Source organism: Hemicordylus capensis, chromosome 2 (assembly GCF_027244095.1).
Source record: "Hemicordylus capensis ecotype Gifberg chromosome 2, rHemCap1.1.pri, whole genome shotgun sequence".
NCBI classification, from domain to species: domain Eukaryota; kingdom Metazoa; phylum Chordata; class Lepidosauria; order Squamata; family Cordylidae; genus Hemicordylus; species Hemicordylus capensis.
Genome location: NC_069658.1, coordinates 267892471 through 267906269, shown reverse-complemented (window position 1 = coordinate 267906269; position 13799 = coordinate 267892471). Strand labels below are relative to the sequence as shown.

General features: G+C 43.8%; 1 protein-coding gene across 4 annotated transcripts in view; it reads left to right on the top strand.

Annotated features, from left to right (window-relative positions):
* ACOX2 (acyl-CoA oxidase 2) overlaps nt 1–13799 on the top strand; it is a 41921-nt gene that overhangs the window by 26972 nt on the left and 1150 nt on the right. For 3 of the 4 annotated variants that reach the window (XM_053295037.1, XM_053295039.1, XM_053295040.1), the window contains 5 exons: nt 1254–1415; nt 2401–2506; nt 4329–4546; nt 8805–8937; nt 10480–13213. In XM_053295037.1, coding sequence (XP_053151012.1) covers nt 1254–1415; nt 2401–2506; nt 4329–4546; nt 8805–8937; nt 10480–10542 — 682 coding nt within the window. In that variant the 3' untranslated portion in view covers nt 10543–13213. Of the gene's footprint in view, nt 1–1253; nt 1416–2400; nt 2507–4328; nt 4547–8804; nt 8938–10479; nt 13214–13799 lie in introns of those variants that run through there. The other variant, XM_053295041.1, reaches the window with a different exon arrangement.

Below are 13799 nucleotides of genomic sequence, written 5' to 3'. Positions count from 1 at the left end.
GCCCTACTGGAGTTCAGGCTTCACAGAGGCCTACACGAGGCCTCCGTGGAAGCCCCGCCCACCCGCCGATCAGCTGAGAGGCGGCAGAAAAGGAGCTCTTTGCAGCTTGTCTGCTGCTTGATTGCCGGCCAGCAGAACAAGCAGGAGAGACGGCGAACAGGGCAAGTGGCTGAGGGGCCTTGGGGCTGGGCAGGGGGCAATGGGGAGTCACGTGAGGTGCCTCTGGGGGGCCCCTCCAGGCAGTGGGGCCCCCAGACAACTGTCTCCCCTTGCCCTATCATTGTTACGCGCCTGACCCTTGCACAAATATTCAGTTTTGCAACCGCCATTAGGAAGATGCAGCAATGCCCACAGTGTGCTGAACATGCTTGGAAGGCTATGCGGCATGTCAGCTGCTTTGCCTTCGACACTTTCATATTAATTATCAAGGGGAGTCCATAAGACTCAATTCTACAGTCAGAACCTCCACATTCAACAACTGAAATAAACTGGCTTGTGTTGCTTTTGCATCCTTGTTCGTTTGTTTTTTATCAGTTTGCATTTGTGACAGTGAAGCTTCTGACACTGGTTCGCAGAGCTAGAATTACAGCACAGGATGTTGCAGAACATTCCAGCTCCTTAAAGACCAATGCTTTTTTAATATGTGCAGTCCTGTTTCTGTAAGAGGAGAAAGTTATCTGAGTGGCTGGGATTAAAACCTCCAGTGCAGGATTTGCAAAATTCGGAGTTGAGAGGTTGCATGATGCTTTTCGCTTTTCTTGTCAGGGATTAAGCTTTTTTAATTTATTTTATTTTACATTTTAAATCCCACTCTTCCTCCAAGGAGGAAGATAACTTTCCTTGATCCTTATGTCTGTGGTAATACTGTGTGAGGAGGTGGGGGATGAAAAACTTAGACATGTACTGCTCAAGTACCTCTGCAACTCTTCTCTTTAGCAGAAACAGACTATACGCTTCATTGCTTTTCTTTGCTACAGAGAGGATGAGAAATGTCCCAGTTTTAAAAAGCAAAACAATGATGATTCTGTGCTAGCCTTATGTTATGATGATAGCCCTACAAGCTTTTAAATATCAATTCATCATCGTCGCTGCCAATTAATTATCCAATCTTGTTATCTGTAACATGCTATTACAGAATCTTTTCTGCATTCCTACCTTTTACAGCTAAGAAAAAATCCTTTCAAACAAGAAATATGGTTCAAATAATAACTTTGAGGCTACAGATTTATGTCTGTTCTCACTCTTGTCATCAGGTTCCTACTGAAATGCCTTGGGATGGCAAAGAATGGCCAACCTCTTCCTTCATCAGTTGCCTACTTGTCTTCCAAAGGTTTTGGAAAATGCCAAGCACAGGAAAAAAGAGATTTCCTAAATCCAAATGTTTACACTGATGCTTATAGGCACAGAGCCTTCAGGTTGGTATAAAGATTGTGGAATCTCTCAGCAGTTTATTCAATAGTGTGTTTGGGGCTTCTAGTATTTTATCTTATTTATTTCACTTTTATCCCACCTTTTCTCCTTTAGAGAGGAGACCATGTGTGTCACACAGGATGGTGTATGTGTTTCTCCCCATATTTTATGCTTGCAACAACCCTTTAAGGTAGGTTAGGCTGAGAATGAGAGTGACTGGCCTAAGCTCATGTTTAAATCCCTGCTTGGTTATGAAGTTCAGGAACTGGTTACTGTTCGTGAGCCTAACCTCTCTTAAGGGGTTGTATTGTGAAACTAAAACCGCCCTCCTGAGCTCCTTAGAGCAACAATGGGATACAGATACAATGTGCAATACATTTGAGCATGAACTCAAATTAGTCACATTTGAGTCCTCAAGGCTGACCCCATAGAGAGCTCTGTGTTTGTTTTTATATATGGAGGGTAGAAGAAGAACTTCTCTGAAGACCTATATATCTGGACTGGACCACTTGTGCTACAGAATGGGTGGTAGAGTTCTGAGGAAGCAGAGTTGGCTGCACCAACTTCAGATTCTAGATGGCCTCTAGTTTGTCCCACCCACCTGCTGCCACTGCAGCCATTTCCGTTGCCATTTTCTCCGCTGGCTGGTCACCACCGCTCGCTACTGTTTTTTCTGCCAGCTGGCCACTGCTGCCACCACTACTTTCTTTCCTCCCTCCCGCTCGTCCCATCGCTATCCAGAAGCTCCTCAAACTCTTGTGAGAGCTGCCACACATGGGATTAGCTAAGGGTATGTCTAAGAGAAATATATATAAAGAAGATGTATCTCCCACCTGCAATCTGAGGTGGTGCAGAGGCCCGAATTCTACCTCCTCACTTTGTTGCATTGTCGACCAGGCCTCTCTTTCTACCATTAAAGACATACAAAAGGGAAAGCAACTACTAATATCTCTGACAATTTTGTATGCTCAATTGTCTTTTCCTCCCCAGGACTCTGAGAAATGCAGCAGTCAAGCTCCATACTTTGGTTCAGTTAGGAATAGCACAACATGAAGCATGGAACATATGCTCTGTTCAGCTGGCTCAGGCTGCTATGGTGGGTAACAAACTTGTAGCTTCACTTCACTGGTTCCTCTGCCAGTGACCCAGAGATCCTGGGCCACTAAACTGGGCTCAGAAAGCAAAGTCAAGGGAAATGTGTCACACTTAGGTTCATTCCGATCCCACTTGCAAAAACATGTTTTGTATAGGAATAGTTGGGGAAACAGGATATTGGCATTTTTAGGTGTAAGTGCTACATGTATAGCTTAATGGAACTACTGTACTAGTTAAGGAAATTAGGCCAACAACTTGCTTTATTTTAATCTCACTTTTTCAGATATGGGCTTTCTTGGAAGGTGGTGATGAACAGTGGAAATAATTGATGAGATAATTGAAAGTTTCTTTGTGGATTGTGAAAGCGAGATCCTGGAGCTAGAGATGACAGACTGGTAATGGGCTGGAGCATGAGAAAGGAGTGAGGAGCTGATTTATCAACTTCTACCCTGCTCTCAGACCTTGCCTAGCTGTAGAAACAAATGTTCTCAAACCAGTTTATATAGAAAAATAAATAGGTAAATAAGATAGTTCCCTGTCCCAAAAAGGCTCTTGAACTAAAAAGAAACCTAAGGTAGACATCAGCAACAACCGCTGGAGGGATGCTATCCTGGAGTTGGATAGGGCCAGTTGCTCCCCCCACCCACCCGCTAAATATAAGAAAATCACCACTTCAAAAGGTGTCTCTCTGCTCATTTAGCAGGGATTAACCTCAATGGTTGCTTTGCATGTAGAAGACCACAGGTTCAGTCCCTCACATCTGGTAATGGTGGGAAAGAGCTCTGTCTGAACTCCTGGAGAGCCACTGCTGACCACGTAGAGATCAAAGGCAGCTTCGTATTAGTTACCTCTTAATTCCTTGTAACTGCCTAGTAGACATATTTGCAGCCAGGAAGCTTACATCAAGTCAACTCTGATGCCCACAGAGCCCTGTGGTTTTCTTTTGGTAGAATACAGGAGGGGTTTACCATTGCCTCCTCGCGTGCAGTATGAGATGATGCCTTTCAGCATCTTCTTATATCACTGCTGCCCAATATAGGTGTTTCCCATAGTATGGAATATAGGTGTTTCCCATAGTATGGGAAACATACCGGCGGGGATTCGAACTGGCAACCTTCTGCTTGTTAGTCAAGCATTTTCCCGCTGTGCTTCTTAAGGTTCTTCTGAAACCCTATGGTTTGGCAGAGGCACTCCTCAGTCAAACATTTTCTATTGGGAAATTTCTGCAAATGTAGAACCAATACATAACCTTTTTTGTTGAGACTTCAGCAGGTAGAAATGTGGACATGTGTGCTCCTAAAAAGACCAGGGGTCTTATGGGTGGGGATGATGGGAGTTGTAGTCCAGCAAGAAAGGTTGGGAATGCTTTTATTTAAAAAATGGGCAAGAGAGATGCTGCATCAGTACAGGGGACTGGGTAAGTGTCCTGCAGACTTTGCTTCAGTCTGCTAAGGTCAGAATGACTGAAGATCTTCCTAGTAGTGAGGATAAGCAAGGAAGAAGGAGCTTTTGGTCTTAAGAGTGTTGAAGAACAAAAGACAAGAGTCTTGCCCTCTTTTGACTGGCAAGAAAATAGTTTTGATTTAAAAATTCATCTCTCTTGACATTGACATTTACTTTCATTTATTTATTACTTTAAATAAATACATACTTTCCAGCCCTTTAAAAAATCTTAAATGTTCTTCTCTGAAATTATATTTTGAATCTTTACTTCATTATGCACTATTCTGAATTTTTTACTCAGTTCTGCATGACTTCTAACTTGTAAAAAACAATACAAAAAGGCTGTGTGTGTATATGCATGTAACTTAAACCTTTTTCAGGCTCACAGCCACTATATTGTAGTGGAAATGTTTGTCAAAGCAGTGGAGAAATTGGAAAAAGAAGCTGCCATCCAGAGGATTCTTAAGCATCTCTGTGACCTCTTTGCACTGCATGGGATCTTCTCCAATACGGGAGACTTTGTGCAGGATGGGTACCTATCTACAGAGCAAACTGATATGGTGACTGAATCGTACCTGGATCTTCTAGCTATCATTCGGTGAGGTGATTTTCTTCTCCTGCAAGTTAGGATGGGTGAGAACGGAGATCTTTATGTTTCAGGGGTGCCTGTGGATAAACAAGGTCGGTCTGTCTGTCTGACTCCGCCCTTTGCAGAGCCACACTGTGCCCCCTGTGGGGTTCATCTCGGGACCAAACTACGTGTTATATTAACAAGATGCTTGATCCTGAAATACTCACTTCTGCTGAGCTAAATACAGCTGTGGTGGGCAGGGGAGGGGTCCAAACTGGGACCATAAGTGGGAAGAGTTTAACTCTTTGCCCCCAGTGTGATATGATTTGGATCGGGGCGGGGGACTGCTGTTTGACATGACAGGAAAATTATCAACACCACCAATAAGAGCTTTCCTCCTGGGTCAAATTGGAACTGTGGTGGGTGGTAATCTGGATTGAGACCACAGCAGGGCAAATGGTTAAAGTACCCTTTCCCCTCCCCACCATGGTCCCTACCGGATGTCCCCCTAACCCCGCCACCCAACAGCTGCTATTAAGCTCAGAAAGTGCTTGGGAAAGCCCAAGCTTGTTATTAATATAATGTGTACTTTGGCCCTCAGTGGAAATGGGGCCATCTGGTGCCAGTACCAGGTTTTGTCCCATTGTGGCTGAGGCTGCTGGGAGTTGTAGTCCAACAAGATCTGGGGACCCAAAGTTGAGAACCCCTGCAATAGAGGGCTGGTGGAACTCATGGTCTCAGACAGCCTCATGGCTTTCAAGCTAAGAGATCCATGGTTATATTTGAGACCAAAAATAGCACTTTAACTTTGGGGGTCAGCTCCATGCTTATGACATCTCTCATGACTTATCAAGATTGTGGCTGTTTTAATTAAAGCAGGCATGCAAATAAACATTCAGCAGTATCATCTTCATCCTTGCTCCACTATTTTGAAAAGCGTGAAAGCAACAACTTCTGCATTTAGTGATGGAAGTGGATACATCAGCACTGTTGGCTGATTTTAATTCAAAATAAGCCAGAAACATTAATTTAAAAGCTTTATCAAATCCCTTTCAGTAAGGACGATGAGTGTGTTGTTGTGATAACACCATCAAACGTAATAGTATTAAATAAGAAACCTATTATTTGCATGCCATTAAAACTACATGTTCAGGGTTTTCACTGGTGCATTGAAATGGAAGGGGATGCAAACTATGCATCGTTTAGGATAAAACAGCTGTTCTTTCTTGCAGCGCCCCAAAAGAAGGCAAAGATGCTATAGTCTCCTAGGATATAAAAAGCATTAACAGTTTGGGTCTTACATACCATCATAGTCATCTCCTCCCTTATATTCTGTCACAACCTTTGAAGATCAGCTAAGAGTCATTGCTCCACCACCACCTCTCTGTCCCTATCCGTGCAACAAGTTCAAGACTGTGTGTATCTAGCAATTATATGATGCTTTGCAAATATGGATTTGGATAGTGGACCCACACTTCTACATCCTGAGACTCTGGGCTGGCTGGCTTTTTTAGAACCAAGTTTCTAGACCTTAAGGCTGCAAAGATGGGCTTGATAGATTGTGAGGGTAGTATGTGGTGAAATCTGAGAAGGGAATGACTGAACAGGATATCCAGTGCACTTTGTCTTTCCTCATGGTTATTTTTATGTATCTATCTTCTTCTCAAGGAGCCCAAGCGGTTTACATGGCTTATGTTTATGGCTCACAGCCATGTGAGACAGGCTAGGCTGAGAAAGAGGTGACTGACCCGCAGTCAACCAGTGCATTTCATGGCTGAACAGGGATTTGAACTCGAGCCTCCCCGGCCCTAGACCAGCTTTCTAGCCGCTACACCACACTGGCGCTCAAGCAGAATAAATTATGCAAAATGTGGGATTTTCAAATTATTTATTAAGATATAAATACCATGCCTTTTTCTATAAAATGCCCACAGTTTGTGCTTTATGTATTATGTGTGTCATGTAACTTTGGCTTTCTTGGTGCAGAATTTGAGTTGCCTTGTTGAACAACTTTGAATAATTTCCTACTTTCCTTTCACTATAACCTTAGTTGATTATCATCCTCACAAGTTAGCCCGCTTCAGCCTTAAATGTTCACACATCCACCATCTTGAAAGGGGGTGGATGACATCATCACAAACTATGCCGTTGAGGTGTCCCTATGTGTCACTCACTACAACTGTACCACATTAGGTTCAGATTGGTTAGGTGGTTCACAAGTTAGACCACTTGTGCCTCACATGTTCATGCATCTGCCATCAAAGCATTCATATCCAGCCTTCTGTACCAAATTTGCCCCGCTCTCTCTGCCTAATGGTGGGGCTGCCCCTGCTGCAGACAACCTTCCTGATCATCCAGGAAGTTCTTTCCCCCCTAAAGCCGCTGAGAGACAGGCCTGAAGCAGTATGTTGCCACAGAAACACACTTCAAAGGTGAGGAGAGGAAGAAATGCTGATGCTACTATTGCTATAACAACCACTGGCAGAGCACCACTAAGTCTTTGGCCATTATAAATCCAATCAGTTCTGAGCCTTTCTCCTGAAAAAAAACAGTCTTGTGGCACCTTAAAGGTAAAGTGTGCTGTCAATTTCAACTCCTGGCGCCCACATTGCCCTGTGGTTTTCTTTGGTAGAATACAGGAGGGGTTTACCATTGCCTCCTCCCACGCAGTATGAGATGATGCCTTTCAGCATCTTCCTATATTGCTGCTGCCCAATATAGTACCAGCGGGGATTCGAACTGGCAACCTTCTGCCTGTTAGTCAAGCATTTCCCCGCTGCGCCACTTAAAGTGACTACTGAGGCACCTTACAGGCTAATAAATGTATGATGGCATAAGATTCCATGGAATATAGTCTGTTCCTCATGTTGTGCACTAATGACTTCAGTGATGGAAGTCATCCACACCAGTTTGTGTAAACGTGTCAGTCTTTAAGGTTTCACAAGACTCTGAGTAGCATCCAGAGTAAAAGCTGGAAGAGCAGAATGCTTCCACTCATGCGACAGGGAGGGTGATTTTTCAGTGATTCTCCCTTCCTTCTGCAGCCCCCTGTGCCTTCCTGACAGTATGTTCCTGAGGGTAGGGGAGCCTCAGGAATAAACTTCCAGGGGGTACAGCAGGCTGCAGAGGGAAGGGGAATAGCTGAAAATCACCCCGGTCCCTGAACAAAAGTGGAAGTGTTCTCACACAACGTTTTACTATTCTCCAAAGAAGTTATTTCATTCATTCATAAAACTGTTGAGCTGGAATTTTGTGTGAAGATCCTTTCTTCTGTTACCAACTCAGAAGTCGGCTTTATGCACTCAGTCTGATAGGCTGGCTATAAAATCAAGGGGTTAAAAGTTAGCAAAAACCAGTGACTGACATCCTGATTAATGCTGTGGTGCACTGCGCGCTAAGCACCTCTGCAATGTTTCATAATCCTGAGTCCCATTGCACAGGTGCTTGTGTGCATGGTCTCTTCTCCCCATAAAGCTTATGCAGAGCACCCTCTTTTCCCCAGCTGCGGACTTCCCAGTTGCACCTGGTTGGCTGGTGCAAGAGACAGGATGCTGGACAAAGTGGGCCTTGGCCTGATCCAGCAGGGTGTTTCTTATGTTCTTATGGATTACTATAATGTGCTTTACCTGGGGCTGCCCTTGAAAATTATCTGGAAACTTCAGCTGTTGCAAAATGTTGATGGGAACAAAAGAAAGGAAGTTCGTCACTCTGGTTTTAGCTGATCTGCCAAATTATGTCTAGACCAGTCTGCATCCCATCTTCTCCTATAGTGAGATTTGGGGTGCAAATTAGGGGCTTTTTTGGAATTACCATCTAAAGATCTGTTTTTTTAGGAGTGTGCATGGATGGATAGTAGCGGCTCGGTCTGAATTCAGATTGAACTGCGACTCCGTGAACCGGTTCAGTCAAACTGACCAGCTGAGCAAACCAGTGAACCTGCTTGAACTGGTTTGGAGCAGTTCGTGATCAAACCAGCTGAACCAGCCTCGTTTACAGTGGACCAGTTCGATCGCAAACCAGTTCTGCACAACCCTAGTTTATTTCCCCCTGCCCTAGACATCTCTTGCAACCAGTTTAAAATATTCTTGTTTTATACAAGTGTTTACAGATAGATGCTGTTTATGGATAATGGGCATCTTACAACCAATACACTTCTAACTGGATGCTGCTGTGTATGTTTTTGTTAATGTTTATATTGAGGATTTTATGGTTGTACTCCATATTGAGTGATCCTTGGAGTAGAAATTGTGATTTACAAAATAAACTGTTTCCTTTGGTATTTCAGGAGAGATGCTGTTCCACTAGTAGATGCTTTTGACTTCTCTGATGAAATCTTAAATTCAGCCCTTGGAAGCTACGATGGTCATGTCTACCAGCGACTCTATGAGTGGGCTAAGAAGTCACCCGCCAACCGAAAGGTGAGAAGCCAAAGACTTGATAATATCACGCCCACTTTGTATGACTAGCAGAGGCAAATGAATTGTGCAAAAGATATGTACATCTTGTTTAACTTGCATAATTGATGCAAGCTGGCTTTCCTTAATGCAGAATTCAAATTTTTGCTATTTTAACCCAGAGTACACAGCACTAGGCAAGATACACATAGATGGTGGAATAGGTCAGGGAAGTGTTAACTGAGAGAAGACAGTGCAGAAAAGATCTGGTGGTGGTTACAGACAAGCTTTTTTGGCGGGGGGGGAGTAGGTTTTGGGAAGAGAGGGGAGTAGCAAGATGGGCAAACATAAGGCTGTTCAGTATAGGGAATGGTGTAGCATCAGTGAAAAGGCTGGAGTGGAGAAGGAAACACCGCAGATCAACTAATGCTGATGCACAGGAAATGGGAGCAGGGGAGCCATTTACATACTGGGCTGTGGATTTTCCACAATGCTGTACAAGAACACACACAAAAACCCACCACCACAGAACTACTGTGTGAACCAGGCCTATGTATTCTAAGCAATTCTGTTCCAATGCAGAGGCTTAAGGGGGCTGGAATGAAAGGAAGATTATTGGAGCAGTCTTTATGCCTAGATTGAAGAATAGATGTGTGGCAGAGCAGAAGGCAAGCAAGGGAGAGTCTAAACCAAAGGAGCATAGCTTGCACGGGGGCTTTACCAGCAGGTGCAGAAAGGGTAGATCCTGCAGGTGTTGCACAAGCAAAAGTCGGGATTTGGCAGTGGTGGGGATGTGACAGAAGCATGGGTGAAACAGACTGAAGCAAATGCAGCAGGAAGCTCTGCATCTCCCTCCCTTCCTATCTGTATGTCAAACTAGATGCTACTTTAAGAACAGAATTGGGACAACCGTGCTTGTTTTCCATTTGGTTAATAGCTGCCAGATCAGGACCATGGTAGGGGTGGGAGGTTAAACATGTCGTCGTCTCCCCCGCCCCGTCCTGATCCCAAAGGGGCACAATCTGGCTACTAAATTTAAAAAACACATAAGCCCCAATCATGTGCGTTAAGGTAACTTCTACTTTAGATTCTAAGACATTTTCAATGCTATGAGTTCTGACCTCTTGTTGCACAGGGTGTGTGGGTGGGTTGTTCTCCCTGGAATGAGTTTGCAACCCTCTTTCCCCTCATCTAACATGATAGGTGATAGTTCTGCCAGTGCTGATCATCAGCTAGGTGATGTGCATGGTTTAGAAGAATATTGTGCACATGCCCTGGTTATTGGATACTTTCCCACCTCTTCCTCCCCACCACCTTTTTAATACGATAGATAATCGTAAGGTTTGGTAATCCACTACCAAAGACTTGGCTGTATTATAGATCTCTTTCCAGCTGGATCAAGGCCAATGAGCTCTATCTTCACCATGTTCACTTTTCCCAGAGCAGACTCTGAAGAGGAAATTGTGAAGCGACTTTGAGAAAATACACTAGCTTTTGTTTTCTGCTTGCCAAGAGCCATTAACTAACTCTGGGCCTGATACCATCTTGTTTCTTGTCTCTCAACAGGAAAACCCAGCCTTCGAGAAATATTTGAAACCACTTTTCTCAAATGCCCCATCAAAGCTATAAAAATGAGAATGAAACAGAGGCAATGCCAGTTCCTCCTACCCTCAAACACAGTTATCAATAACACAAATCCATAAAATGTAAAAGCTGTTCCCTTCTGCTCATCAGAAAAACCCAATGAAATGTCTTGACAGGCAAGATTCAAAGTCAGTCAAGGAACTCAAAACAAGGCGAGGACAGTCCTTTTATCTTTGCCAGATAGACCAAAACTTGTTCTCTTACTATTCACAGTAGTTCTTGCAAGTAGTATACAGCTAACCTAATATTCTGGAATTGCTGCTGCAGGGTCCCTGCAAAGCAGGATCACGGAAGCAGTTGTATGTGATCCTCTATGATAAACCTGTGATGGCACAATTGCCACAGGGCTGCTAGGAAAAGGATTGCTACAGAACTTCTAAAATCAGTGCAACAGCACCAAGGGCAGACATGTTTGAGAGGGCAGCATACATTCGGCACTCTCCCCCTCTCATGTGAGACCTGCATCATCAAAATATGTCCAGGGATTCCTACAGAGATTTTTTGAGGTTCACAGGTAGTCCTTGGAAGCCCCTAGAACTCTTAATAGGATGGTTTCTTTCACAGAAAGCATTGGCATTAAAGCCCAAGTACTGTAATGCACTGACTTTTCAATGTCTAATATGCAAGTCTTAAAATGGCAAGCTGTCTTTAAGAACAATAACAACCTTTCAAAATAACTAAAGGTTTCTTAAAACCTTTCTGGCAGCCTTAAACTGGTCAAATACCTTAGCTCAACTGCTTAGTGTTTCTAGATGAAACACTCTAATGCCTCACTTTTGCTTGAGTGCTGTTAAATTAAGAGATCCTCTAGTGAAAGACTGGGGACAAAAGTTTCAAATAAAACTAAACAGAAGCCCTATTCACACATCATGTTCAACACTTGTACAATCTCTGTACAGCTCTATAGGTATAGCGCTATATGCAGGTACAGTTTTTCACATCTTATATTGAATGCAGGTACAGCAGCCCATTTCTTACCTGTACTTGAGGAACCTGCATCTGAGTTTACTTTTAAAATAGATGCAGGTACAGTCATACATTTGAACAGGCATCTGAATGCAGATACAACGTAATGTCTGAATACTAGGGCTTCAGATTAATAGAAATCCATAGAGCTGTAATTCACCTAACAAACAGATAATCCAACCTACATTGCATATCAATTTCTCTGTAGTGTAATCTGTATTAGCAGAGTATGTAGTTTAAGAAAAAAACAGTGCAGTGTCACGGTTAGCATGTTAGACTTGGACAAGGGCGACCCAGGTTGCAGTCCCCACTCAGCCATGAAGCTCACTAGGTGATTTTGGGCAAGTCACTTTCCCTCAGCCCCCTCACAGGGATCATGATGCCATGAGCTCCTTGAAGAGAAGCAAATGTATTTTAATCCAGATGGTTCAAAGAGAAGAGGGGTAGAGTGGCATCTACAAAGCCCTGACACCACCACCACCACCCCTGACTCAGAGGAGTTGTAAGGAAAAATCACCCTGAGCTCCTTGGAGGAAGAGTGCAATACCAGTGGGATAAAGAAAAAGAGCTCAGAGAAACCAGCTAAAAATTATTCTGCCTTAAATCTTGAAGTGCTGCCACTTGTAAGGATAAAGATAAGAGACTGCATGCTGTAGTGCTCAGAGACTTTGTGACACAGAGTCAGACAAGGCCTGGGTTCAAAGCGCCCACTCAGCCATGAAGCTCAAAGTGTGGCCTTGGGCAAGTCATAGGAATAAGGACCTGCCATATACTGAGTCAGACCACTGGTCCATCTAGCTTAGTATTGTCTACACAGACTGGCAGCAGCTTCTCCAAGACTGCAGCCAGGAGTCTCTCCCAGCCCTATCTTGGAAATGCCAGGGAGGCAACTTGGAACCTTCCACATTCAAGCATGCAGATGCCCTTTCTAGAGTGGCCCCATCCCCTAAGGGGAATATCTTACAGTGCTCACGCATGCAGTCTCCTATTCAAATGCAAACCAGGGCAGACCCTGCTTAGCAACTGGGACAAGTCATGCTTGCTACCACAAGACCAGCTGTACTTCTCACACACACACTTAACTTAACCTACCCAACAGGATAAAAATGTGGTTGTGGAGATCCCATTTATGCTGCTGTAAGCTTATTGGATGAAGGGCAAGATATAAATCCATATATCTTATGTGTAGAGGCTGAACTGGGATACCTCCCTGCTCATTACACCCCAGTTCACAGCTCAGTGTAAAGCAGCTCTTAGGTGAGCTGTTTTTAAAAACACACACACAAAACATGCACAATTCATTGTATTGGCTGACATTCAGCACAAGGGAATACAGGTGGCTGGAGCATTACAAGTGCCCTGTGCACTTGTAAGCACGGCTGAGGGGGCTGTGCTGCAGCACTCCATGCACACAGTTGCACAACGCAACATCCACTGGAAGTCATGGAGGACGGTGGCTGCCCTGCAACTCCGCCCCATCGGCAGTGCTTGCATGGCCACAGGGGCAGTGCTCCAGCCATGTTCCCTTGCACGGCATGTCAACCACTGACTGCTGTATAGATTAAACTTACTGCAGGCTGCCTGGAAGTGGTGGGTGTTTTTTCCAAGCACAACATATAGTTCTTTATTTTAAAATGGTGATGCTTAATTTTTAGATTCTGCCATATGCATATTAAAACAACGGAAACCATCACTAGTTAAAGATATTTTGTGCCATGGTGTCTTTTTTTTTTTTTGGATTATTGAATCCAGTTTATTTCAGAGAGGTTATCTTGTCAGTAGGTAAGATGGTGGGCTTTGTAGATGGCACGATGGGTGAAGAGTGGAAACGACAGTGTTAGGCGAGTGGTCTAGAAGCTTTGACATGCAAACTGCAATTTGGGCTATGATTTGGTATTACTTCTGAACTTACAAGTTTGAGACATTCACTCACCCCAGAAGCTGCTGTGTGGGATAGTAGCCAAGTATCCTCAGAGAAGATGAGGGCCGGGGGGGTGCAAAACAAGAGATGGTTTGCCTGCTTTTCTGAAACACAACTCATAGTTTGGAGTCTAAACTACAGTAAGTGCAAACCAGCATCCGGAATTACTTCAAAACCAACTGTTTATATAAAATGCAACATTGTCCAGACCAGCTGCTGTTTCCCACTGAGGTCCCCAAACCCTGATGAGGTTCATTGTGACCTTGTCATTAAATTCTTCTGAAAATTACAACTATCAATTTAAGTTAATAGTTTCCCCTTCTCAAGAGAAGCAGCTTCATTTTCATTAAATTGA